General features: G+C 39.4%; 2 protein-coding genes across 3 annotated transcripts in view; one reads left to right on the forward strand and one right to left on the reverse strand.

Annotated features, from left to right (window-relative positions):
• The window catches only part of LOC119560003 (octopamine receptor beta-3R), a 47,596-nt gene that overhangs the window by 16,596 nt on the left and 4,845 nt on the right, over nucleotides 1-26,155 (reverse strand). The gene's annotated exons all lie outside the window — the stretch shown is intronic.
• On the forward strand, nucleotides 2,014-6,138 carry LOC119560005 (protein hugin). Its single transcript, XM_037873279.1, has 3 exons — nucleotides 2,014-2,247; nucleotides 4,215-4,488; nucleotides 5,672-6,138. Exons 1-3 carry the CDS (start codon nucleotides 2,164-2,166, stop codon nucleotides 5,866-5,868), a joined length of 555 nt encoding a protein of 184 aa, XP_037729207.1. The 5' UTR covers nucleotides 2,014-2,163; the 3' UTR covers nucleotides 5,869-6,138.

Below are 26,155 nucleotides of genomic sequence, written 5' to 3' on the forward strand. Positions count from 1 at the left end.
TCGGGTTCCTCTGTGGGTCGTGTGTGTCCGGGTCATGTTTGTGTAAATTAGTAGCACAAATAAACACTCGACCGGCAGCTGCAACAGATGCACGGACTAGTTGGACCAGCAGCATCTAGAAAAACACTCGATTGATGGATTGTTGATGTCTGAACAGCATCCCAAGCTTAGTTAATTGAAATCCTGATGATTTGCTGCCTGCTGTTATTGAAACCGGACCAAGTGTGTGCGGAGCTTATATCTTCCGGGGCTTACGAGCAATTTGATTTGACTGCCCTGCTGACCCATTACCAGGTGGCAGTCGACAATCGGAGACTTCTGAATCCGAATCTGAATCTCAATCTGATTTTAAATGCCTGCTGACAGGCAGGTGTGCAAGGTGTTTGCCCAACAAATTGAACCTAATGCGGCTCACGAATGGCATTTAAATAAGCCGATCTGAGGAGCCGAAATACCCTTTCCCCATCCGCAAACAGGGCCCAAGCCAGGATACCAGTCGAAGACAACTGTCAACATTTAAATAAGATTGATCGATTGGCAGCGTCGACGGCATTGACATTGCCCCTTCGTGGGCGTTGGCCCTAATGCCATAGCCTTCTGGGGCGTGACGGACTTTACACGCGCTTTGATTTCCATTAAACAGGATGCCCCATGGCTCTGCTCCGGTGCACAGCGAAAAAGATTATTAGATTCTCGGTATTTTCATAGGCCTTTCTTCCATTGAAAAATGTATAACTTTACTTAAAAGTCGTTAGAATATTATTACACTCTTTGCTAGCGTGAACATTAAGTATCATGGTATTGAAATTTTTTAAAACCTTTGTAAGAAAGGTTTCCGAGGAATGATACCCCAAAATGTAGGGCTTACAATGGATATTAAATTTACTTAAGGTTTGTTTATCAAATGACTTTAAGCTTGTGTAATGGTTTTTAGGCTTATGTTTACATGACAAGTAATTTGTGTATAATCAAACCAGACTGAAATATATTTATGTCATTCTTATTTCGAATAGATGGTTTGACTCTCTGCACTTTCCCATGCCTCGTTTCTTAAGCGGATGTATAATTGTACTTAGCATTCATAGGAATAGATTTTTTGTTGAAATCTTTCCAAACAATGCTGCCTACAAAAAAAAAACAGATATGGAAAAAGAAAAACCTTTTTTAAATGCAGGAACAGGGTAAGGGTAAAGTCCTCCTCATTTTGCAAGTATACCATATTTTCCGGCAAGAACCGTAAAAAACATGGATCTCCTTGAAAACAGCTTAAAAGGCAGCCCTGCCTTAAAATGTTGCGTTTACAATATTATCAAAAGCTTACATCAGAATAAGCTTCATTTTTAAAGAATTTATGTAACCAACATGATTTTCTGTATTTCAATTTAATGCTTTACAAGTGATGTATTAACTTGTTTGTCTATTATTAACGGCAGACTTAAATGTATTCATACCATGCCTTTTGACAGCTTAACCATGGTTAATAAATCTGCAGCTTGTGGCTGTTGAACGATATGTCACTTCTCAGAAAGTAAGCATTTCATATTTTCATTAAGCTGACCACCATAAAAAAACATTTCAGAGGCTTATCGACGAATGTGTGCACCAGTTATGTTAAATCTCCTCCGGACATTGATGTGAGAGGTGGTCCGCAAATATGAGTTAAATATTTTTGAAATGTCAAATTGATGAGACAAAAAAGTGTATTTATAACGTATTTGTAATATTTTCTCTGACTGCAGCCTGCACAATTAGCTTTCCAATTCAAATCCCAGTCACTGTGTCCCGTTTTGCACTTGGTGTGCGACAAATTGGTGGCGCTTCCGTTTGGGATTTGCCGCTTGATTCGCTTGTTTACCAGCTGACCAGCGGGCAGCCTTTTGCCGGCATTAGAGTGCATAACAAATCACTTAGCACCCGTCCATCAGCGAGCCAATCAAGCTCACACGGGGGGCCGTTCGCGATTTGGCTATAAAAATTGCGGATCGCCGGGCTGCTGGCATCAGTTGTGCCCCAAAGCGATCCCAAAGCACCACGCGGTCCACCAATCGGCGACCATACACAGTCCATCTGGAGTGTCCTGTCCTAGGAGGCCAGTAGCTCGTGAACGCCAGAAAACCCCGATTACCGAATACCCAACCCGGAACGCCCTAACACCCGGTAGTTATGTGTGGTCCCAGTTATTGCACACTGCTGCTAATCGCGGCTTCCTGCTACGTCCTCGTTTGCAGCCAGGCCAAGTCCTTGCAGGTGAGTCCCTGGCATCCTGTTTGGGGTTGGGGATTGGGTGGCTGGGTGGCATGTTGTCCAAACAAGCGCCACTTAATTAGTGCTATTTGCCCAGGCACAAGTTCGCCAGCTTAGCGTGATAATTTCCAACGGCTGCTAAAGTTCTTGGATTTTATAAAACGGAAATTTTGGGGCGAAAAGTTTTTTCCTCTCCGTGTGTTTGCTGCATTTTGTGGCAGTCTCATTTCCCCCAGTCGACGGCATTTGAAATGCTACCAATTAGTTCGCAGATGCTGCTGGTTTTCTTCTTTTGCCAGCAGGCAATCGATTCGCATCCAATTAACATTTGAAATTCACTGGCAGCCACAGTGCGTATACGCATTGCGCAACTAACTCGAACCACTAATTAAAATTACTTCATATTGGTGTTATGCCGTGGAAATTTGGTGAAAACCCAATAGGCCCTAAATAATCAAAAGGCCGAAATTATATCAGGCTTATCACAGTTCATTGCATTTGGAATTTGTGGTGGTATTCTTGCATTTGGGCGAAATTGCTTTGCAAAGCTTAGGTTTCATGATAAGTCTACGCCAAGTGTTTCGTTTTAAATCTTGCACTGAGAAAAACTACAGGTCACGTTAGTCTTTTATGAAATTCTCAAAAATACAAAATGTGATATCCCGCTAATATAAGATATTATGTCAAAAAACACCGAAGCTATTATTTGTTTCATATTATTTTCCCACCAATTTTCCGATCGATCCTATGGCAGCTATATGATGAAGACGTCTGATTTTGATAAAATTAAATTCTAAATTCAGAACTAATTAAAAAATGTTATTTCTAAGCGTAGGAGGTTATATGTTAAAAAACACCAAAGATCCGGCTGGTTCCAACTTATATTCTACCTGCAAAAGAAAGAAGACTTTTGGAAAAGTTTCAGCCCGATAGCTTTAATACTGAGAGACTAGTTTGCGTAGAAACATACATATATATACATATATATATATATAAAATACATATATTTTACTATTCCAAAGAGAGTAAAATCATGTCAGCAATGTAAAAAAATTAATTTTTATCTGAAAAAAAATATGTTAAAAAAGTATGTGTATGTGTAAAGGTTAAATTAATATCAGAAATGTTTTTCATACAAATTCGTTTTTGTCTTTAAAAAAAAAATTAAAAGACAATTCTTATTTAATGAAAAACATATATTGGGCTTTCCCAAACAGGGAAAATTGTTTTAAGTGTCGAATTACATTTCGAAATTTTAAACTACATAAAATAATAGTTTATAATGCGATTACTTCTTTTGTTCCACATCAATCTACTGAACTTATCTAGTAAAATAAATTTTTCTGAATTTTTGACCCTTTAATTCAAGCATAAATATTAAATGTTGACCGACAATACATACTTGTTTATTAGTAAAACAGAACAACAAAAGTGTTAAACGAATTTTTTTGAAAATTAGGATTTTAATTTTTTATTATTTTTGTCTGTGTAATCTTAAAGGCTGTGCCAAATGAAGGTATCAAGTATACGCCCCACAGACACCCGCACAGAGTGAGCGTTTATAGGCGAAGTGCGATTTACAAGCCGATTTCAGGTGTTGGCATTTCAATCTACATTGAGTTGTCTAATCAAGCGGCACACGCTGTTCAGCCTGGCTGTAAATTGAAACAATAAAGTGCTTGACTCGCACATTCGGGACCCACAACCAGGCACATCCCTATAACCTCTATAAGGTTGGCAAGACCACTGTGTGAGTGTGCTGCTCACGTACGAGTATGAGCATAAATAGGCGGCATAAAAATAACTTAACACGTGTCGACAGTTTGGCTGTAAGGAAACCCACCCCCCAAATGAAAAAAAAAATAAAAAACCTGCCTCCAAGGAAATATCTCAAATATTTAGCTCCTTTTTTTCATACCTCTTGGGTGATGTTTTCTGTGCTTTGCTTTTGTGGCACTTTATTTGTGCAGGGCACGAGCAAACAGGATTTGGGAAATCACATCAGTGGAGGAGCTGCCAGAGGATCATCATCATCTCCCACATTGAGTGAAGGGCGCCAAAAACGCGCCATGGGCGACTACAAAGAGCTGACTGACATCATTGACGAGCTGGAGGAGAATAGCCTGGCCCAGAAGGCGAGTGCCACATTGCCGGTGGGCGCCGTGCCTCCGCAGGGCCAGGAATTCGATTTGGACAGCATGCCGCCACTGACCTACTACCTGCTCCTTCAGAAGCTGCGACAGCGTAAGTTGCCCCAGCGGATCACACTGCGTATGCGCAACATTTGCAGGTGGAGATGGTTGGGTGCTGAAATGTGTGCTAAACATCTGGTGGAGCCTTCTAATTGGATCCCGAATCACGTTCACATTTCCAGCCATCATCTCCATCACTTTGGCATACTTTATCCGTAAGCTTTTCCCCCGTTTTTGCAGACAGAAAAAAATGATATGGAAATCTGAGTGGCATTTAATATGCGTGTCATTTGACTTCTTTATTTTCATTCCATTCAGAATTATCATTCAAGACAGTTCCAAAAATTGTGGGAGCTCTTGAAATCTGAAAGCGACTCAAGACAACAGGTTATATGCTTACAAGTAAGCAAAAGCAATGCTTCTTTGCATACTTATTGCATACCAAATTGTAATAATTATGATTTTGTTTATTTGAATATTTTAATGATTTCTTGTTACTTTGTTAAGGAAAAAAATAATTAAAATATTAACATTTTAGTATTACTCAAGACATTTTAATATTGCGATAGACAATTATAGAGTTGAAGTGGTCTTGCTATTTTATGAACACTACACAGAGAGAAATATTAAAGTCCATTGTTATTGAATTGGTAAGATTCGATCTTAAAGTCTGTGTAAGTACATTTTTGTGTCAATGTTCTCAATATTAGAACGAAATAGTGAGAAGAGAAAAGTTAAATTGCGTTTCCTTAACAACAATTGGAGAAGTATACACCACTGACTGGACTAATAGTTTATTTTAATTTTAATATTTAAATACCGCCAATATAACTTGATCCGAGCACAGTGAAAGATTTTCAACTTCAAAAATGTCATTATATTTTTAAGAACATTTGCAACTCAGATGAGAACGTCAGATTTTTCTCTGTGTACCTATTTAACAATTTTCTAAGCATTTACATTTTTTAATATAAAAATTGTGTAGGACTTTAAGGAAAATGTACAAAAAAATGCAAAAAAATTTTAAATATTTAATTTATTTAAATAGTAATTAGTTATCTTAAAATTTTGTTTTAAAATCTATAAAGACTTCTCAGCCTCTTTTTCTCGTGGTTCAATGCTAGAACTTAATATTTAAGATATTCGAATTCCAAAATGCCTTATTTGACAACTCCCCTTTTTAATAAACCATCCCAATGACCAATGGTACCCGCATTCCTCCCCCATTTGAACAGTGCAGAGCAATGGCGAGCCCGCTTATCGCGTGCGGACGCCCCGCCTTGGCCGCAGCATTGACTCCTGGCGGATCCTGGACGGCGAGGGAGCGCCGGAGGAGTCCATCGGAGGGCAGTTCGTGCAGCGCATGGCCAAGAAATCGGTGCCGTTCAAGCCGCGCCTGGGCAAACGTGCTCAAGTGTGCGGCGGCGATTGAGTCACGACAAGGACGCGAGGACATGCCACGGAACCGGACGGAGGACGATCCCAGGACAAGGTTGAGGCCAGGCGACTGGCCCTCGAGCTAAATTAACCCCCCAAATGGCCAGCTGAATTCGACGCGACGCAAAAATAACCCACATATGCATAGTGAATGACTAGTAGCTACCAGCGCTATAACCCTGTTTTGAGAGGAACTAATGATGTGTATATATAGTACATGTATTTATTATTTATTTGAATAAATTGCAGCCCCCAAAAGCTTGGTTTACTCGCGAAGCGACGAATTTGCATCGCAAATGCAAAGCCGGGAATTAAATAAACATGGCAATTTCATTTTCTCGACCATCGCCATTGACCCCTCGCTCTAACCAAGGATTTCTTTTTCTGTATAATGCATTATATTATGTTTCCACTCCCTTGGTAAATTATAGAAAATTTCAGGGCGTGTAAATTGGGAAAATGCGGCCAGCATGGCATCCGTTGCCACAAAATCATCCAGTGAGTGTTGGCCATGTTGCAGTTGCATTGCTGTGGGCCCATGTGTGCGTGTTGACTGATAAAGTATATCAGTTCTCATACCGACCCCGAAAATCCGGTCCCCACACACATTTTTGGCCAACCAAAAGCTGCCGGCTTTATTCGGCCTGATGAAGCATAAAAATATTGTGCGGTGCTTGCAATGCATGGCGAATTGGTATCCATTTTATGAGGGTTTGCAAGGTTGAAAACTTTAACGTGAACTACCCACTAAAAATATATATTTTCCATTCTCTATAAGTCTTAGATTTATTGCTGGGAAATAAAAATAATTCCGTTCAAGCAATCTATTAATTATTAGCTAATATAGTTTTATTAAATCAGGAAACATAATCATACAAATTCTATGTCACATACAAAACCTTCGCATATTATGAAATGTTTTATTAAATCCGCAATAAATCCTTAAAACTTGTGAACTACATTTTCCATTAAAACCTTTTATTCTCTAGGAGTCTTATAATTCTCTTATTTATTGCTGGGAAATTAAAAATAGTGCCGAGAAACCTATTTATTATCACCTTACACTGTGCAATTTAATCAGAAAATGTAATACCAAAAATTCTAAGTCATGTACAAAACCTACCTTTATAATGAAAACAGATTTTATTTTCATGATTTCATTAAATCCTAAAATGAATTAAAACGAAAAGTCATTTAATTCCTTTTGCATTCCTAGCTCTGGCTGACGCAGCTGTTTTTACAAGCTCAGCAGCTGGAAGTTTTTGCAACTCATTAGAAACTTGGCACATGCCAATTAGTTGGGCTAACCAGGCACCCTCCAACCGCTCCAGAAACCCGTGATCCGCAATCCTAGTTTATGCCAGCTCCAATTATTAACCCCAGGTGGTTTAGGATTCAATGCCAGTTAACCATTTGATGTTGAACCTAGCCAAAGGGCCTGCATGCATCCTGGCATGGATCATACATCACGTAACCGGCTTTCAAAGGAGCACCTAAACAGAGGGTAGACGTACATATATCTGCCTGAACCGTGCTTAAATTGCGATAATGGGCTCACAGGCCTGACCTCCCACCGCCTCGACCCGAAGGAGATATAGATATTGAAACATTATAACTGCAAAATGGTAATAAATTTATCCCCACCTCTTGGGTAAAATGAACCAAAAAAGAGCAAGCCAGGAAGAAGTCGCTGGCCAGACACGCACATGAAGGCTCAGTAAAAAGCGAAGTGCACTCTGAAAAATCAAGTATTCCTCTTGGTAGTTCTGAACAACATAATAATAAATTATCACGGAATTCAATTGATAACAAAAAAATTTAACTCAATTAAATACAATACTGACACTGAGTGCTACTTTTTATTGAGTCTATTTACGCTTCACTGAATATCAAACATTTGCATTCATGATTCATGCTTCCATTTATTTGCGGTCACGTATGTACAACATATATATAATAGTAAACATATGGTTATTATTCAAAATGAGCATTCAAACGTAAACCTATAAAATTGACTCAATACATTTTAATAGTTTCGATATCTTTTGTTTTTGTTTTGTTATAATTACGAATAAAAAAGAATTTTTAATGAAGAACAATAAAAACAAGTGTTAAATCAGTTTGAAAAGATCCAACACAATTATCTTGAATATTATAATGGGTGATTATCTTATGGTCTCCGAATGATTTCTCATTTTTATCATGATAGTGCACTTTTTTATATGCTTAAAAATTAATTTTATAGAAGTGGTATATGACGATGAGTTAGTTTTGTTTAGTTTACTTAAATCTTAAAATTACTTGTGATAAAAAAATTACAAGTTCCCACAAATTGTTATTTTTGCCAAGCTTTCCTAAGCAAATATAAATGTTTAAATAGTTTTAACGTTTTTGGATTATATTTCAAGATTTTAAAAGAGAACCATTAATTTTTTTCAATGTGTAGAGAACCGGGAGTCGGCAGGAACTTTGCATGATAGCGTAGATTTACAGTCGGGTCGTTGCGTAAGGTTAAACTACCTTAGCATCAGCTGGCTTCCTGTCTACGTGGGATGGTCCTGGCCGCTCCTCCTCTTCTTCTTCCAAGTTCCTGTCCTATCTGGCTAACAAATATATGCATACATATGTGCGAAATGATAAGTTGATTGTGCCTAAGTACGCGCGTGTGCTTGTGAGGCGAAATCACTTTGCCTGATTAAACGACGCCATTCCGGTTCAAACATTCGTTTTGCCTGAATATCTGGCTGTCTGTTGGCCCGACTCACTCACCTTGGCCAAGAGCGATCTCCGGCCTTAAAGGGAATTGTTAAAAATGTCTGCTAATATGCCGAGCGTCCCGCATTTTCAACTGCAACCCTTATTTATGGCACCGCAACCGACTGATTTAAATTGATGGCCCCATTTTGCCCCCTTTGGCGGGTGTGGCACTCACTTAATCAAATTTCAGCCAAGCTGAAAGGGGCTTCAAATTGGCTTTGTGTATATGTTTCGGCCACAGAAGTGGGCAACATTATTTATGTGCCCTGTATTGTGTTTGCGGGCACTTTGATGTTAAGCACATCACCTGCATAATGGCACTGCTTTTATCAAAACTTTGGCCTTAAATATTAATTAGTCAGCCCTACCGACCTGTCGAAGTGATTGATAATTCGGGATTATGGGCTTCCTTGAGTGACCTATTGAGTTGGCCCAGTTGGGACCACAATTGATTTGAAGCCTTACCTAGTCAAACAGTCAATCAGTTCTCGAGTAACGAGTTGCGAACTAGAACCATCATTAAGTACTCACGCAGCCAACCAAAAAGTAATTACAAACTTTTCTTATAATCTTTGCTTAGCAATGAAATCCTTACAATTTCCCAGTTTAAGTTATTTTTTTACTTGGAAATTTAAGAAATATTTGGGCCACATTTATGGGATTTCCAAAGTCTTACGCCCAACTATTTCGTTTCGGGCTGATAAACTTTTCATACGGCTCCTGCTATTTCTGTACTTCCAAAGTACACATAGTCCTCAGCTCTGACCGACCCGTGGCCAAATACCAAAAGTTTGGAATGGATCGGGGCCAAAATCCCCTGGCCAAATGCAGTTGTGCCAGAGTGCCAGAGTGCCAGAATGCCAGAGTGGAGGGAACGAAGAGCCCTTGGCTATAAATCCGGTGACGGACAGGTGAACGACGCTGCCGCCAGTTTTCAGCAAACTAAAGCTGCAACTTTTTCGGGCCATTTCCATGGACTTGTTCTTGTTGCCAGTGCAGTTTCTGCTGCCCTTGCATGCCATTGAGAATTTAGAAATTGCAAATGCAGCAGCCACATTACCACACACATGTTCACATGGAGCCATTCCAACACAATGCTCCTGCTGCTGCTGCTGCGATTGAGGCCTTCCGAGGAGGCGGAGGACGAGGTCACCACCCAGGGAGCATAAAAGCGACCGAAAACCAATCGAAAATCCAGTTTTGGCAATACGCGTCAGGGCCCCTTGGCAATGGCAATGGCAGTGGCAGTGCCTTTGACGTGGCCCCTGACATTGGCATTTCGAAATCCCAGCCCTGACACGCCCCCTGATCCCTGCCAGCATTATTTTACAGTCGGTCTTCTATAATCCGAACCAATACCATGTGCTGCAGTGGCTCATAATGGATAGTGTGTGACATACGGAGTATTCCATCCATCAAAATCTTTGTGAAAACATATCATATGGACTGATTTATAACACATTCTCGTTTGTCAAAATTGCTATAATACGAGAATTTGAATGCAAGTGTGTCGATAAATGTCAATGGCCATAAAATGTACAAATATTAGTTGCGTGTTGAGGATATACAATTTATTTACTATTTGTAGTCAGACACCTTTCCCAAAATCTAAAGAGAATCTGACTTGGACAGGTCAAAATTCGATAAGTCCACTGGAGAAATTGTTATAATATTTGAATATATATGTGTTGATATAAGTCGGTTGAAAATGGCTACATAATGTGATAAGCAAATTACCTATTTGACAACCATATTTTTAAAGAGTAGATAATAGTAATATGTAAAGGAAATTCGAGAGGACTATATTTTCTTTTTTTGTTTAAGGTAATGTAGAATTTTCTAATGAAAAACTTGCAGCAAAGTCCACATTATATTATTCTTCTCTTTGGAATTAAAGGCAACTAAGTAGCTTCTACCATGTATCTGAGAATCTGCTATCCCTGACTTTTCCTTGACATCATTTGGCTAAGTAATTTTCCGCTAAAACTTCATTTGAGCCATTGAAACATTTGAGTTATGGAAGTTCAAAGTTCTTGCTATTACACAAAGTTTTGCCGTTAAACTGGCATACAATTTTGCAGTACTTAGGGGAAGTTTGCTGTAGGGAAGACCGACTGTAGTGCTCCCTGCAGCGAGTGTTGCTGTGTCAGAGTGCAACACTTTGTTGTGTTGATTTTTATTTAATATTCGAGTGACTCTGCAGGTTCCTGGCAGGACCAGCCCCAACAATCCCCGTCGACACACGCATGACCGAGCTGTTGCTTAGGCGTAGCCCCAGTCATCATCCATCAATTTGCCTATGACATCCAGGCTGATGTGGCAAATTTGCCGCTACTGTGGCTCACTGGCTCACTGGCTCTATACGACTATGGCCCTACCTATTCGTTTTCGTTTAATTACTGTCAATTAGACAAACATTGCGGCCTGCCTGCCTGCATATAATCAAATTACATGCCACATCAGGATGGCCATAGTGCCGCGCCAGCAATCAGATAATCGCCTGGCCACAGACCGATTCCAATAAACTGGCGCCACAAGGATGCGAGGTCGTCCTTGAGGGGCAGGAGCAGCTCGAAGCTCGCAAGGAAGTCGCTTTCAATTACGCCAGTTCAGTTCTGCCGGTAGCCATCCTGGCATCCTGGCGTGACTTTTCCTGCCACTGCCAATGCCACGGCCACTTTTGGAGGTCCTGCTGCCATGCGAGAGTTTCCCAACTGAGTGACAGACTGACAGGCTAGCAGCACTGGGTTATAAATATTTGTTCGATTTCATTTGCCCAGCCCACCGGCTCCCCAGCGGAAATCTGCTTCGTGCCCCGCCTGCTTAATATAAATACAAATCAAATGCGGCCTCCCGACGGCCATTAATTGTATCGTGAATTCATGCATCGTGCCAGGGTTTTCCTGCTCCCCTTTTTCCCCCGGGAAATGGGAGCCACTTGGCGTGCCGAGTCCGTTGCTCCAGGTAATGAAAAAATTAAATGAAGCGGCACGCAAAGTGGTTCTTCTTCGTGTGTTTGAATAAAGCTAATTTATTAAAGGTATAAATAGTTTAAATACCCATAAAGAGAGTCGAATTGGACTGAGAAAAAAAAAGGTATGCATATTTTCAAAAACAAAATATGATAGAACTTGCTATTCATAAACATACTTAAAGTAAAAATAATCACAAAATGGCATTGTAAGCTTTATCAAACAAAAACACCTCCTAACGAGGTAAAAAGTAGTGGCGAACGCACCCTTAACAAAAATTTCTGATATCAACAATTGTGACGAAAAATGATATTACATTCGATAAAATAAATAAACTATATTAAATTTATGATTTCAGCCCGGAACAGTAAATATTTATTTACCTACACGTCAATTTTCTGTTGTAGCGTGCCGAATACATAAATTTAATATAGTTTATTTATTATTATGTTTCACATTCCAAGAGAAATCTGTCGTTTCTTACATTTCCCGCCGAACTAGCGGGTTTTTCCAAATAAATCAAGTTTCCTATTTCGATTAGCTTCATGCAAGTAAAGGAACCTAAAACCATAACACATTTTCCGTTTGAAAAAATCTAATAAAAATATTTTTCATCAAATTGGTTTTTTTCTTGTTTATTCCAATAAGTATGAAATATTTCGTATACGGAGCTGAAACGAGTTGCACTCTTTATCGCTTAATATCTTCCAAACGATAATTTTTAGGGCAAAAAGTGTTACAGATCAAAAGTTGAGGAATCTCAAGAGCTATTTGATTTGAAATTTAAAAAGAAATCGTTCCACTCAATTTTGAGAAAATAGTCAAAAAGTGGTTTTAGAAAAAAATCTTTTTGTCATAACTCTAAATCTATTATATTCAGACAATTTTTTTGTATAAAGAGTATTTAGCACTTTAAATTATCTTTTCTTTGTTTAGATACTATAAGCATTTAAAATCTCGCTTTTTTTTTGATTTTCCGCTAAACTAGTGGGTTTTTCCAAAAGTCGTAGAGCAAACGTTTTCTATTTCAAGCTACTTTATACACCCATAGGGTGTTCAAACCCCTAAAACTAAGAAGGTATGCATACAAACCCACAAACAAAGGGACAAACATTCATTTTGGGAAGAAGAAGAAAATCTTGTTTTTATACCCGTTACTCGTAGAGTAAAAGGGTATACTAGATTCGTCGGAAAGTATGTAACAGGCAGAAGGAAGCGTTTCCGACCCCATAAAGTATATATATTCTTGATCAGGATCACTAGCCGAGTCGATCTAGCCATGTCCGTCTGTCCGTCTGTCCGTCTGTCCGTCTGTCCGTCTGTCCGTATGAACGCTGAGATCTTGGAAACTATAAGAGCTACAATACTGGGATTAGGCATGCAGATTCCTGAGATTCCTGCGCAGCGCAAGTTTGTTTCAAAAGAGTGCCACGCCCACTCTAACGCCCACAAACCGCCCAAAACTGTGGCTCCTACAGTTTTGATGCTAGAACAAAAATTTTAACTGAAATGTATTGTTCTCATCAATACCTACCGACTGACTTAAAAAAAAGTTTGCCACGCCCACTTTAACGCCCACAAACCGCCCACAAACTTAAAAAAATCGTAAATATGAACGCGGATATCTCGGAAAATATCAAAGATAGAGAAACGAGTTTTCAGATTTAGATTCCGTAGGCTTGAGCGCAGCGCAAGTTTATTACGCGAATATGCCACGCCCACTCCAACGCCCACAAACCGCCCAAGTCTGTGGCGCCCACAATTTTCATGGTAGATAAAAAATTTAAACTGAAATGTATTGGTTTCGTCAATACCTATCGATTGATTTAAAAAAAAGTTTGCCACGCCCACTCTAACGCCCACAAACCGCCCAAGCCTGTGGCGCCCACAATTTTCGTGCTAGATAAAAAATTTTAACTTAAATGTATTGGTCTCGTCAATACCTATCGATTGATTTAAAAAAAACTTTGCCACGCCCACTCAAATGCCACAACGCTTAAATCTGTCTACCGCCGGTAGGTGGCGCATTTGCTGCTTGCATATCTCCATTTTCCTTTGGTCCCTTTAGCTGAGTAACGGGTATCTGATAGTCGAGGTACTCGACTATAGCGTTCTTCCTTGTTTGAATTACTTTTGAACGGGACTTCGGATTTCAAGAAATGAGGTGTCATTCGACGCGAGAATTCTCAGTGAGAATAAAACTAGCTGAACAGCTGGGGGCTTTTATCCCCACCGTATCCAGCAGCTCCAATTTTCTAAATTTTTACTTTTACACTTTCACCGCTTTTTCTCCCAAACAAATCTATATTTCGAAAGTCTTGGTATGCAATCTTCTTAGTTTTTGCGATACCTTTCGATTGGTGAATCACTCGTTACGATCGGACCATAATGGCATTTTGGGATTTTCAATTCTGCGGCTATATATAGTAGTTGTACACTACGTTTACTGCCGACCACAGTGATAACATATCTTAGTAGCTAAAGAAATATTTATTCTGTATTAAAAAAAAGGAAAAATTAAAAACGGCTTAATAAAAAATTGTTTATAAGAATATGTAAAACATTATTAATATAAATTATGTATAAATGCAAGGTAATTAAAAAACCTTTAAGCAGGTGAGATACTTAAGCTAACCTGTAATTTTTTTGCAATGTATGGCGTACGATAAAATGTCAAGCTTTTAATATACATATTTAAACTTAGTGACACAATTATACTTAGATAAGGCCTAACAATTTTTAAGCTACTTACACATATATCAAAGCCTAATTACATAACCATTTGTATCTTTTCAATAAACATTAATTATAATTACATTAAAAATCGATTACCTATTTTTGTTAAAGGTTTAAATTGGTTTAGTCCTACACGTTAGTCACTCATTACATGCTATGACACAAATTAAGTGGGCAAGTGGTTTAAAAATAAATTTCCTGCAAATATCTAATGCCCGTGCTGTTGATGAGGAAAATGCCGTGAATAAAAAATTCATGGAAAAGTGCATCGTGCACTCGGCCGGATTGCGTGACAATGCCAAATGCCACGGCACGAGGCATTCTTCTTGGCACTGAACTTCTGTTTTGAGGGTCGATCGTGGATTTATTGATAGATGACCCTGCCATTCGGGCGGGCTTTGTTAATGGACATTTATAATTGACAGCCTATTGCTCGTTTCCTGTTCAGAAGTTCGCCAATCTATTGGCCATTTAGAAATAATAATAATAAATTGCCAGTGAAAAATGACAGGAGCAGATTGCAGGCTCATTGGCTGTTTGGAAAATACTCGTTTGGTAATTAACTTTTTAGTTGTTTTCGGTCTGGTTTCGGGTTGAATTCTCCTTTTTCGGTCAAATAATTTGCAGGGGTCGTGGCTTTGGCGGCGTTGCACGGATATGATGACGTGATTATGACGTTGGCCATATGCAAATGAGCATTCGACGCGTTGGCTTCCTGGCTCTGGGTTCGTTTTGTGACTTTTAATTGCTCTTGTGCGAGTCGATGGGTCACTTCCGGTTGCCCACCGCCCCCTACCCTCAAGTGGGCATGGCCGGTGGCTGGCCATTTCGGTTGCACATTGACAGCTGCAAAGCGGGCAAGAACCAGTGGCAGCACCCATCACAAACCGCTTAAAGTGTCAACTTTAAAATGCTCAGCTAATTCAACTCGAAGCGGACCAAATTTGTTGCACTTAATGAGGAAATTTACAAAACATTTGAGCACAATTACCGAGCAATTTAAGTTAAATGAACTGTTTCTGACGTTTTTTCTGAGATGTCCCAAATTATTTATAAGGCCAGGACAAACACAGACGACGCTGATGAGGTAAATGAAGGGAAAAAGGATCTGAAGATGAAGAAAAATAAAGTAAACGACAGCTAAACGGATTAGCGTGATTATGTACATATATTTTGCACGTTCTTGCAGAATAATTACTTGATTAGCCTTTGAATTGTGCCCAATTTCTGTACAATTTTAAAATTCCCCAAAATGACCTTAATAAATTGAAAAATTCTGTCAAATTCGAAAGTTTTAAGCTTGCCGCTATTCAATTCAATTTTAAAACTTAGCTTCGCAGCCATTTGTCTTGTGAACTTTTAAGTAGTTATCATCGAAGTTTGATCTTTAATAGTTATAACTTTTGTGTTACAACTTTAATGAGTTTCCGAAGCAAACTTTGAAACTGGAATTCATGCCAATAATAACTGTAGTAAATTGCTTTATTCAGCATCTTCATAAACTTTAGTTTAGAGCTATCGTAGTTCGGATAAACCTTTTGTTCGCATATAAACAGTAAATTAAATTTACTACCTCTGTGCTCCTTCGATAAATTATTTGTATCTAACATGGCCTTAACTACCATCTAAATTTCACTTTTTGAATGGGATTATTTTTCTGTCCTCTTTCAAAAGGAACATAAATCTTACCTCCGAGAAAAGTTTTGTGTTTTGCTTTGTTTCACTCTAGTTGGGTTTATTATGCGGCAATCGTACCTCCTACAGCATAAATATATGCATAAATATATAGGCAATACGAAAAGCGGATAAGTGGGGGAACTTAAAACCAACTGGCTGCCGAGTTGGGAAAGTGGCTTTGGGGCTAGTTTTCATTGCTGGCACTTGATGGCAGTTTTATTGATTTGTTGTTGCCAACTTTTCCTTTTTACATGGCCCGAATTTATGGCCCCAACATCAACAAACAATGGCGACCGAGAGACCCTGAAAACGCCGCCAAAAATTTGCATTCGCTGGCAGCCAAGGCTGCTGTATAGTTCGCTTTTTTCCTCAACTTCTGTAGCCAGGGTGTTTTTCATTATTCCATTTTGTTATTCACACAATTTTGAGCCACACACAAAAATGTTGACCAACGAATTTAAACGGCGTACGCCCATTTACTTGCCGTTCCTTTGATATTAACGATCCCCTCTGCATATAATGTTCATATATTCTCATTCTTCCCTTTTTTGTTTTGCATTTCGTAGTGCCACGGTGGAAGACAAAAAACATTAGCATAAAACGCTTGTGAAGCAATTTCGTGCACTGGGCGAAAAAAAGCGCGCTGCGGGAATTGTTTGAAGCGTTTGGGTTGGAAAAATTCTGCGGTGGCAGCACGCATCAAAACCGCACGCGCTAATTAAAAGAAATAACCAAACAAAAAACTATGAAAACAAAGGGGAAAATGCTGAAAAGCAGGGGTAGTGTTTGCCCGGGAAAATTACTCATACGCCGCTTGGTACGTGCGCCTGGCTGGCAAATTGTTTTTAATTAATTTTTATGACCTTAAACTTTGGCCCGTGTCCTGTGATTCAAGGCGGCCGCGCGGTTGAGTCACTATTAAAAATAGAAAGCAATTAGATGTTTTGGCCCAAAAAGGCCAAGCAATGACCACTATAAAGGGTTCACCACTCCGCCATAAAGCCCGGTCTTCTATTCAAGTTCAATTTGGCTAAAGTGTTGGCAATGGCCACTCGAAAAGGGATAAGGGAAATGGAAACGTCAATATGGGAGAATGGAGAACCATCGAAGCGTTAACGGTGACAGACAAGGTCGTACTCGAGATTCCCGGGGTGGGTCCTTGGCCAGCTTCATTTAACTTTCACTCACGGCCCGACCCGCCCCTATCCCCGTACCCACTAACACGCCCCCACATTGTCGGTGGCCAGCAACTATTGCAATAAATATGAAGGCCATAAATGGCCGAGCCACAAAATGTCACGTGTTCGCCGCGTAGGCGGACTTTAACTCTCCTGGCCAATGTGGCAAAATCAGAACTCAGGTCGGGGAAAAGAGGCTTTAAACAGCAAATGGGGTAACTTCCAAACATGAAATCACCATCTGCCACATATTGGACACCGTGTGACTTACACAAAAGTTTAAAAGTATAAAAAAGTAAACTTATCTGAGATGACTTTCACTAGTTGGGATTCTGTTTTAGGGATGAGAGGAAAATAAAAGTAGGGATATTTAAGACGGTATATACCAGCTTTAAATCCCTAATTTCACAGTTTAAGGTGTTAGATATTACATATTATGTAATTTTGGACAAACTAGCTTACTACTTTTTCATTTACTACTTTTTCAACTACCAAAAACATTACCAAAATTGTTTAAAAGTAAAAATTTTCGTTTGATATGTTAAAATATTTTAGATATTGAGTACAGACAAAAAACTGTAATACAATTTCCCGGTTTTAAGTAAATATTTTTTGTAATATATATATTTAATATATTTAATAAAGAACATAGTTTCTCTGTTTCTGGGAAACATTGTTCAAAATCACCAAAACAAAGTTGAAAATGGTCCTAACGTAAAAAATATCGTTCAATCAGTTCAAAATTTTAAGCTTCTTTACAACGACAATCCCTAAAGATATATCTGCTTTAAGGCTATAAATACATTTCGAGGTATAATAGAAAGGAAAGGGAAAATTGGACTACGGAGCTTAGACTGTGAAGTAATTTCAGCGAACCTTTGCCCCGACGCTGTTCATTTTAGCCAAACCTAACCCAACAGCCTTTGGCCATCCGGCAATGACTTTTTCCCGGCTGTTGGCTTCTGGGATTGGTACTGGTACTGAAAGTGGTTGCTTTTTAATCTGTTTCCCTTTTTCCGGGCCGATTTTTATATTTATTTTTTCTGTTGCCAGGCGAACGCCTCGTCAGAGGCTTATAAAAAATGTAGACAAGAGCTGCCAAGTGCCAAGTTCCAAGCTGCGAGTTCCGAGTTCCGAGTTCCGAGTTTCAAGGGCCCGGGGCAATTGGGCAACGCATTATGTCGTAGATTATGGCTTATGCATTATTTATGTGGGTCAGCCGACGAGCGGCGAAACGGCCTTTAATTGGATCGCAAGTGGGCCTTAATGTGCAGTCTGTCCTCGTCCTTCCAGCAGCTATTTTCAAGTTGCCCACTCGAATATTTCACTCGCAGCCGGCGGCTCGCAATTTTCCCGTGTGTAATTCTGGATTAATGTTAAGGAGAGTTGGCTGGAAGTGAAATCTGCACACCTATTACCTGGCTAAAGCGAGTGAAATTAATTTTTGGATTGCTGATTTACGTAGTTATTACGGGCATAAGCCCGCATAAAAAGTATCACTACACAGAAAAAATATTCATATGAGATTATCATCGTTTTGATTAAACTCTATTTTTTCTATTTCAACTTCGGAGAGTTACAAATATTGCTGTGTTAATCTTACCAAGAGTAAGTTTAGAAACTATCCTTACCCCTTTCACTCTTTTTCGATTTGGGTGAAACTACTAAGATAGAAACATTATAACTTATAAGTTTTCCATGCGAATATCAAATTTATACTGTGATTTTTTCTGTGTATGTTTTTATAAACATATCAAGCAATTTATTTCTTCGTTTTACTCAAAAATTGGTTTTAATACATTTAAAATAGATCAAATTTGATATCCATTATCGACACGGTTATTAAAATTCATTAATGATTGCTGGCATCATAAATAAGTCTAATCTAAATGATTTAAAGAGAAGGGTATTGGAATCTTAAAGAACTAAATAATTTTTTATTCTACCACTATTTTATTTTTATTTAAATTATCTTTTGATATCACATAATTTATTTAATGTTAATATATTCAAGTGAATTTTGCTAAATTGATATATTTTTTGGTAAACTGTTTTGGCAACCTATTTAAAGTGCAACGTAACCAATTAAGTCAGTTTGGCCTAAAGTTGGTTTCATGTTCAAATTACTCGCTTACAGAGAATAAAATTAATTTGGCGCCTGCTAATTTATGCAGAGTTAACTCAGTGCGAAGTGAATTTTTTGGTGAAATAGAGAGGAATTTCGCGTGTGGAATGCTCGCACACAACTGGCCAAAAGCGGCACGAAAAACATGTAAGTTGCAGCTACAACAACTGGCTGCCTGCCAAGGTGTTCCATGGGTGGAAAAGCGGAGGAAAAGTCGGGGGCCTAATGGTATTGAAAGGCGGGCAGCACAACGGCCAACAGAGAGAATTGCACGCATATTAACACAGCTCCCTGCACACGCCCAAAAGGCCAGAAAAGAGAGAGAGCCAGCCAGCCAGCCAGCCAGCGTTTTACTCAATGAATCATGGCCAACAGCTGATTTATACTTGTGAGCCAACAATGTAGAACTTGTGTGTGTGTGTGTGTGTGTGTGTTGGCAGCGATTGGTGTCCTTGAAACTGTTCAAGTACGCTCGACAAGTGCACCAAGTGTCTCATTGTGCACTTCCCTGTGTGTGCGAAGGCCACTGCCAGTGGGCAAGGCAGTGGGAAAAGGCAAGGCAATGCCATTAGGACCTGGCCGGAACGGACTGACTGCGTCCTCATCCCATCCCCTGCCCCTGCTGAGCCACATCCTCGGGCACAGACATGTCCCATGTCCCTTTTCCCGGCTGAATGGCCAGGAAGACAAAAGTCCAAGCCACTGCAGATAATTGACAACGAGCTGCTGAAAATCAATTGAGTGACTTTGCATGTACGACTTTGCCCCCCAGCGGACCACTCGCTATTGTTAGTGCTGTTGCGGTTGTTGTAGTGGCCACTGCGGTCAGTGGTGACCACTTTTCAATGGCAAAATAGCAAAGGGTTATTAAAAAGGACATGGGGAATATATCTATAATGCCAAATAATCAGCTTATGCTTTCAGTTAACTGAAATACATAGAGGGAGAGCAATGTTTGCCTTTCAAGTAAAGCTATATTTTCTATAAACACTCAACATTATTTCTTGTAAAAACCTTAAGTAGAATTTGTTACAATGAAAAGTGAACAGTTAGTACAATACATAAGGAATAAATAGACTGATACAAAAAGTGTTGTTTCTAGCATACAGTAAGACTTCGATTGCAGTAATCTTTAGGAAATTTTAGATAAGATTTTATTAATTTAAGATATAATTCTTTAGCATATTGTTGTACAAGGCATACATATTCTTTTAAGTATATAATAATGTCTCCACTCACCTCTGTTAGAACACGATTTATTATTTATGCATCACAAAAGGTCAACACTATCATCATTTCCGTGTCACTAATACTCTTATCAAAGAAAACGGAATTTAAATCGATCAAGTCCATTATTTGGTTTAGACCATTCTACTCGAGTTAGACCCTCACAAAGGACAGAATAATAATCCTGTTAAAAGGGCAGTCGGCTGCAAAAAGGCTGATTGGTCCACACTGGTATCGGTTGCCATGGGACATTGTTCTGGTGGCCAATACATCGGCACAAAGACGGAAAGCGCGCTAAAACTGAATAAAAGCCCGCCGCAAATGTCGTTGGCATCTTTCGTTACTGAATTACTGGGTTTACTGAGTTCACTGGGTTTACTGAGTTTGCCGAGTATACCGAGTCTGCATCTGTGTTTGCCCGCCTGCTGTTGTGGTTTTGTGGCCCGCTGCTGGATGGTTTCACTTAACCAGCGGGGCACACACAGCTCGCTATTGGCCCAGTCCCGCGGTATTCCAAACACAGGTGTTCTTGCTCTTGGCCTTCTCCTCTGGCCAGGTGGGCGTGGCGGGATCGGGATGCCATTGTTTGGCGCCGTGGGCTGGGGGTAAACACACTGGGCCCAGACGGCGTGTCGCTCGCTCTCTTTGCTGTTTGATTAACGTTTTAACGATTTGCGCAAACAATTGCGGCGGTAACAGCAATCACAAACAAGGAGCAACATACACCTTCGCGGATTACCACTTGTGGGCCCTGCATGTTTTCACAGCCATCTGAAGGATATGGATGTGCTGTTATTATTCTGTTTTCTCCTTGGCAAAGCAATTTTCGGCGATTGCTGAAGCGCATTTGAGGGGTAAATTGTTTTATTTTATTAGGTATTTTTTTTTGCTTCAAAATGAATTGTATTTGCCAGAGGAAAACTGAAAAACGAGTGTGCGATACCCGGAACTCAAAGAACTGTTATATAGAATTGTGCATGCCCTAAAGCATTGAATAACTTTAATACAATACGTAGCTGGAACAAAAAAAAATATACTATTATATTATAAAAATTAAGTAGTGTTCACTATAAAAATGTTTAAGAGTTTGAATAAAAACCACTGTTGTATTAAATGGTCAATTCATTAAGGATCAATTCATAATCCTTAAAACACTATAATACAAAAACATTTTTAAAGAATATACGAGTTCTTAAATATTTCCAAGCAATTTTGCGATAAGCCTCGACCTTTCCAAAATTTATTATTTAAAAGATTTGTAGGAATTTGCTTAAGGAATACTTTAATGTAAGCCACTGTTGTATGATATGTGCATTCACTTGGTAAATTCACGGAGCAAAAACAACTTTCTTCAGTAAAGTTTAAAAGTAATTAAGAAATGTTTCAAATTAATTGTTTCATTTTTATTTTTTGGTCTTGGTTCTGTTACTGAGATTTCCAAGAAAACAATACATCCCTAACAAAGTACCCCAGAATGTAATTACAAGAAGTGCATACATAAGAAGAATGTTCTGTGCAAAAGTAAGTAGAATGTTTTGTGCAAGTAGAATGTTTTCCCCAGCAAACTTTATTTGCTGGCTGGCGTAAATTGAATTTCATTTGGTATGCACATTTTAAATTCGCACTCGGTGTGTTTATATGCATTTAATTGCAGTGAGTTGTGAATCGGGTAAGGAGAGAACTTAATTAGGCTGTTCAATTAAAGTACCAGTATCTGGGGCAGGGATTTCCCAGTTTGTGGGGGGAGCTTTATCATTGTGACAGCTGAGGTTGCTGCTGCATCTTCAAGGACCTGTGCTTTATTTTTCTCCCGCCGAGATCGGGACAAACAAGGGCGCTGCTGGCAATCAATAGTGGCTTCATTATGACGGTCTATTTGCAGGGTGTACCCAGTTAGCTAACTAGCTTCGAGTTGGGTCCCCAGTACTTTGCATACACCACTGAGGGGAAGGGGGGAAAAGGGGTCTTGCACTTGGGCTTATTGCCTACGCGCAGCCAGCAGCCATTTCAGCCATCTCAGCCATTCAGCCATTGTTGACTTGTTTGCAAATTGGTTTCGCCAGCTGAATTCTTCGAACCATGTCCTTCTTGGCATTGGCAGCATCTCCTTCTGTCGCTGGCATCTGGGCTCCTCCTCATTTCAAATTACTTCGTTGCGTAAATTAGGTGACTGTTTGCCCCCCGACCCCCATTTTCGCCGCCTGTTGACATTCCACCATGTACACTCGCGTTCGTGGCAAATGTATGAGTATTTTTCATCTTCTTTGTAGTACAAAATTTGATTTTGGTTTTGTTGAACGCGGCTAATTTCATTTTGTCAGAGGCCTCGACCTCGCCCTTGGACTCCCTGCCCCCATACCATCTATCCCATCCGAAATTCTAATGCTGAGTGATGTGGCAGGCCTAATTTCATTAAAAACGGTGCAAAAAAGAAACGAAAATGAGAGAAGAAACCAAATGTTTAACAGATTTCTGGCGGAGACAAAAGAATGTTCCAAAAAACAAGTAGCAACCCGGCTCATTTTTAACTTTCTCGGCTCTTTATTTAACTTAAACCTTTTTTGGGTCTTTTGGAGAGTGTGTGTGAGTGTAGGCTCCTTAATTAGAAGCCATTTTCACTGGCAGCACTCAAGCACTCCCATACCATACCAACCCCCAGTCTAATGAGCCCTAGCCTAATTCTGATTCTGATTTTGGTGGTGATTCCTTCGGCTGTTCTCGCTTCGGCGCTGTTAAACATAATCAGGGTTCAATAAACACAACCCCAAGTGTTGCCAGGTTCTTTGAACTCGGCTTCAGCTCGCCTGAAAATGCAAATCAACAGCTTAAAATTTAATTTAGGCGTTAGCAATGTAAATAAACTGGGAAAAAGTGGTATGGGAGTTCCTCCGCGATGCTGTGTACTTAGGAGCTGCTCGCCTGAGTGACCATTTATGATTTGGGCCTTGTCCCAAATTCAATTCCGAACATTTGGTTAACTTTGTTAAAAAGTCGAAATTAAAATAAGGCAAAAAGTCGCTGGCTTGACAACAAAAAAGAAAACTGTGTTCACCGCATTGGGGGTTTTTTTTCATTCTGTTGACCGCAAGCAAGTTGAAGTTGCGCATCCGCCGCGTGTTACAATATAAATTGAAAGAAAAGAAAAGCAAGACAGCAACTTTCACTTTAGCTTACAGTCCACCGTTTTTCATTATTTTCATTTCTTTTTGGCCGAGACGCACAAATTGCACGGCTCAAAGGAAAGTTGATGAGCTCGCGAAGTTGGCCATAAATTTCGTTGAAGAATGATTTCATTTTGTGCCCGGCAATGGCGACACGTTAATCTGCAGCGTTTGTAGACTCCCGAAGGGACGAGTCCAGGGCCCTGGAGTCGACTCTATTGAACCCACATATAAAATCAATAATAGCATAAATAATATACGTGTAGAGTTTTGTGGTGGAAGCGAAAAAAAGGAAAAAAAGACCGAAACGCCTAAGAGACAAAGGCCTAGGCCGACAAGGCAAAGCCCATGGGCCGTCGAAGGACCCAGCGTGGAGAGCTCGATTCCCCAGATTCCCTTGATTCCCCGACACATGCCTGACACAACACAAAAACGAAAGCTAAACCAAAAAAATATTGGGCCGGATATGGGGCAGGGGAGGCAAACATGAACAGGGCCACGCTGAACCTTTAACTAACACACAAAAGGCTTTCTCAACGGTTTCTAAAGTTGCAGGCTACCAGCCAGGCTACCAGTGGCAGGACAAAAAACCGTTTACACCGAAAAGAATAAGTAATTTCGATCAATCTATTCAGAAATTAAAATGTAATACGCCTTGAAGCCATCCTTTATGATTTCAAAATTTTTAAATTTTCTTTTTGCTCTGAGGGGAATAAATTCCCACGGCTGTTTACTTTTAAAGCTGGACTTTAGTATATGGGCCTATCATAAATGGAACATAGATGAGCAATACAAAAATATCATTGGTAGATAACAATTTTAACAATTTTGTCAGAAACTGTTTAGCTGATTTTATATAAAGAGATCAAATTTTGTATAAAGAAGTATCGATGTTCAATGTACATAACTAATTTAGATGTAATAAGGATTGAATGGTTATATACTCCTGGTGCTAATATGAATTTTGTGTCAAGTATTATTTATAATGTTTTTTTGTTTTTATAATTGATCTGATATTTTTTTCCGTGTAGTGTACAGTAAAGTGGGGGCTCTTGCAATGCTGTAAGGGGTGGCTGTCGGGGAGTAGGGCGAGTGCAAAGTAAACATGTCGAAAGAAGGATACTTAAGAAGCTCTGGAAAAGAGGGTCGCCCGAAAAGTTAGCTCGCTGCTGAGTGTACTCATTTGCTAAGTGACTTTGAACTGGTTGCGGGCTATTTTTCAGCGATTTGTTTTCCCGAATCCTTAACATGCATACAATCCTCTTACGGGAATGTACGTTTCTGGATTGTAGGTCATGGTTCAAAGGCTAAGGGATTTTGGAATTTAACTCTTTAAAGATTTATACCTTAATTATGAATTATTGTTATTATTATTATATTAATTATATACCTTTGCTATTTTCAGTGTTAACTATTTGTAAATCTTTACTTTCTTTATTAGAGTTCAAACTATGTGCTTTTATAGACAAAAATGTAAAATAACAAATTTTACTTCAATATATATACTTATAGGAATGCTTCTTTAAAATGTTAGAAATAACTAAAAAAAATTTTTGTAAGTAAAAAATAAAAGAAATGTTGACATTGCATAGGTAAGTAAATGCAGGAGCTTAATTCTCTAAAAAACTTGGTTTTTAAAATAACACATTATAGAATTTATTTCAGTAAAACAAAATTAAAAAATCTTTTTGCTTGTTAATTCTTTGTCCAAAACTTTTCTCTAGTCCTGACTTTTTTGTTGACCCTCGCCCTGCAATGCCAGCACTCCACTTTATTTGGCTTTGCCACATTACAATATTATAAACAATAATCCGTTGCGAAGGGCGAAACATAAATGGAACAATTCCTGGGGATTCGAGGAGGGTGCCCAGGCACTTTGACACACTCTTCCGTGCAGACTCGCCCAGATGTCCCGGGATGTCGAGCACCACTTAATGACATAAACACTGGCAATGGCCGTTGGCCCGTGAGTTGTGGCATCTTGGGCATCTCGAGCATCCCGGGGACCAGCCCATTTCTGCCCCAGCTCCGGCGGAAGTTGTCCTAATGAGAAAAGCGTTGAGCCGCCAATCCGCCATTGTGTCCTTGCTCACTAACTACCGCAAAAGGAGCAAAGGGGAATCCCCGGCACTAATATTATTAATTTGCAACTTTTGTTGTTGCCGCTGCGAGAGTTAAGTCAAAGGCAAATATCATTCATGGCATTTAGTGGGCAATAAAATACGTAGAAAAGGACGGCGCATTTCCATTTCCATTTCCAGTCGAGTGCTCGGGGGAAATGCGAAATGCGAAACTGATTTAAATGCTTTCTTAAGCGTATTTCCGGCTTCGGTTGTAAATATTTGCTTAACTGATTGCCCGGAGAGGAGGGTCGAGAAACACTTTTTCGAATTAAGTCCTCTTGCTGTTCAGATTGGTTTTTGTGGTTCCTTTGCACTCGATTATTCTG

The sequence above is a fragment of the Drosophila subpulchrella genome, unplaced genomic scaffold (assembly GCF_014743375.2).
Source record: "Drosophila subpulchrella strain 33 F10 #4 breed RU33 unplaced genomic scaffold, RU_Dsub_v1.1 Primary Assembly Seq354, whole genome shotgun sequence".
NCBI lineage: Eukaryota > Metazoa > Arthropoda > Insecta > Diptera > Drosophilidae > Drosophila > Drosophila subpulchrella.

Coding starts and splice junctions, on each gene's coding strand:
- LOC119560005 (XM_037873279.1), top strand. CDS start 2,164: ATGTGTGGTCCCAGTTATTGCACACTGCTGCTAATCGCGGCTTCCTGC. Junction 2,248..4,214: donor GCCAGGCCAAGTCCTTGCAG/GTGAGTCCCTGG, acceptor TTATTTGTGCAG/GGCACGAGCAAACAGGATTT. Junction 4,489..5,671: donor CCTTCAGAAGCTGCGACAGC/GTAAGTTGCCCC, acceptor CCATTTGAACAG/TGCAGAGCAATGGCGAGCCC.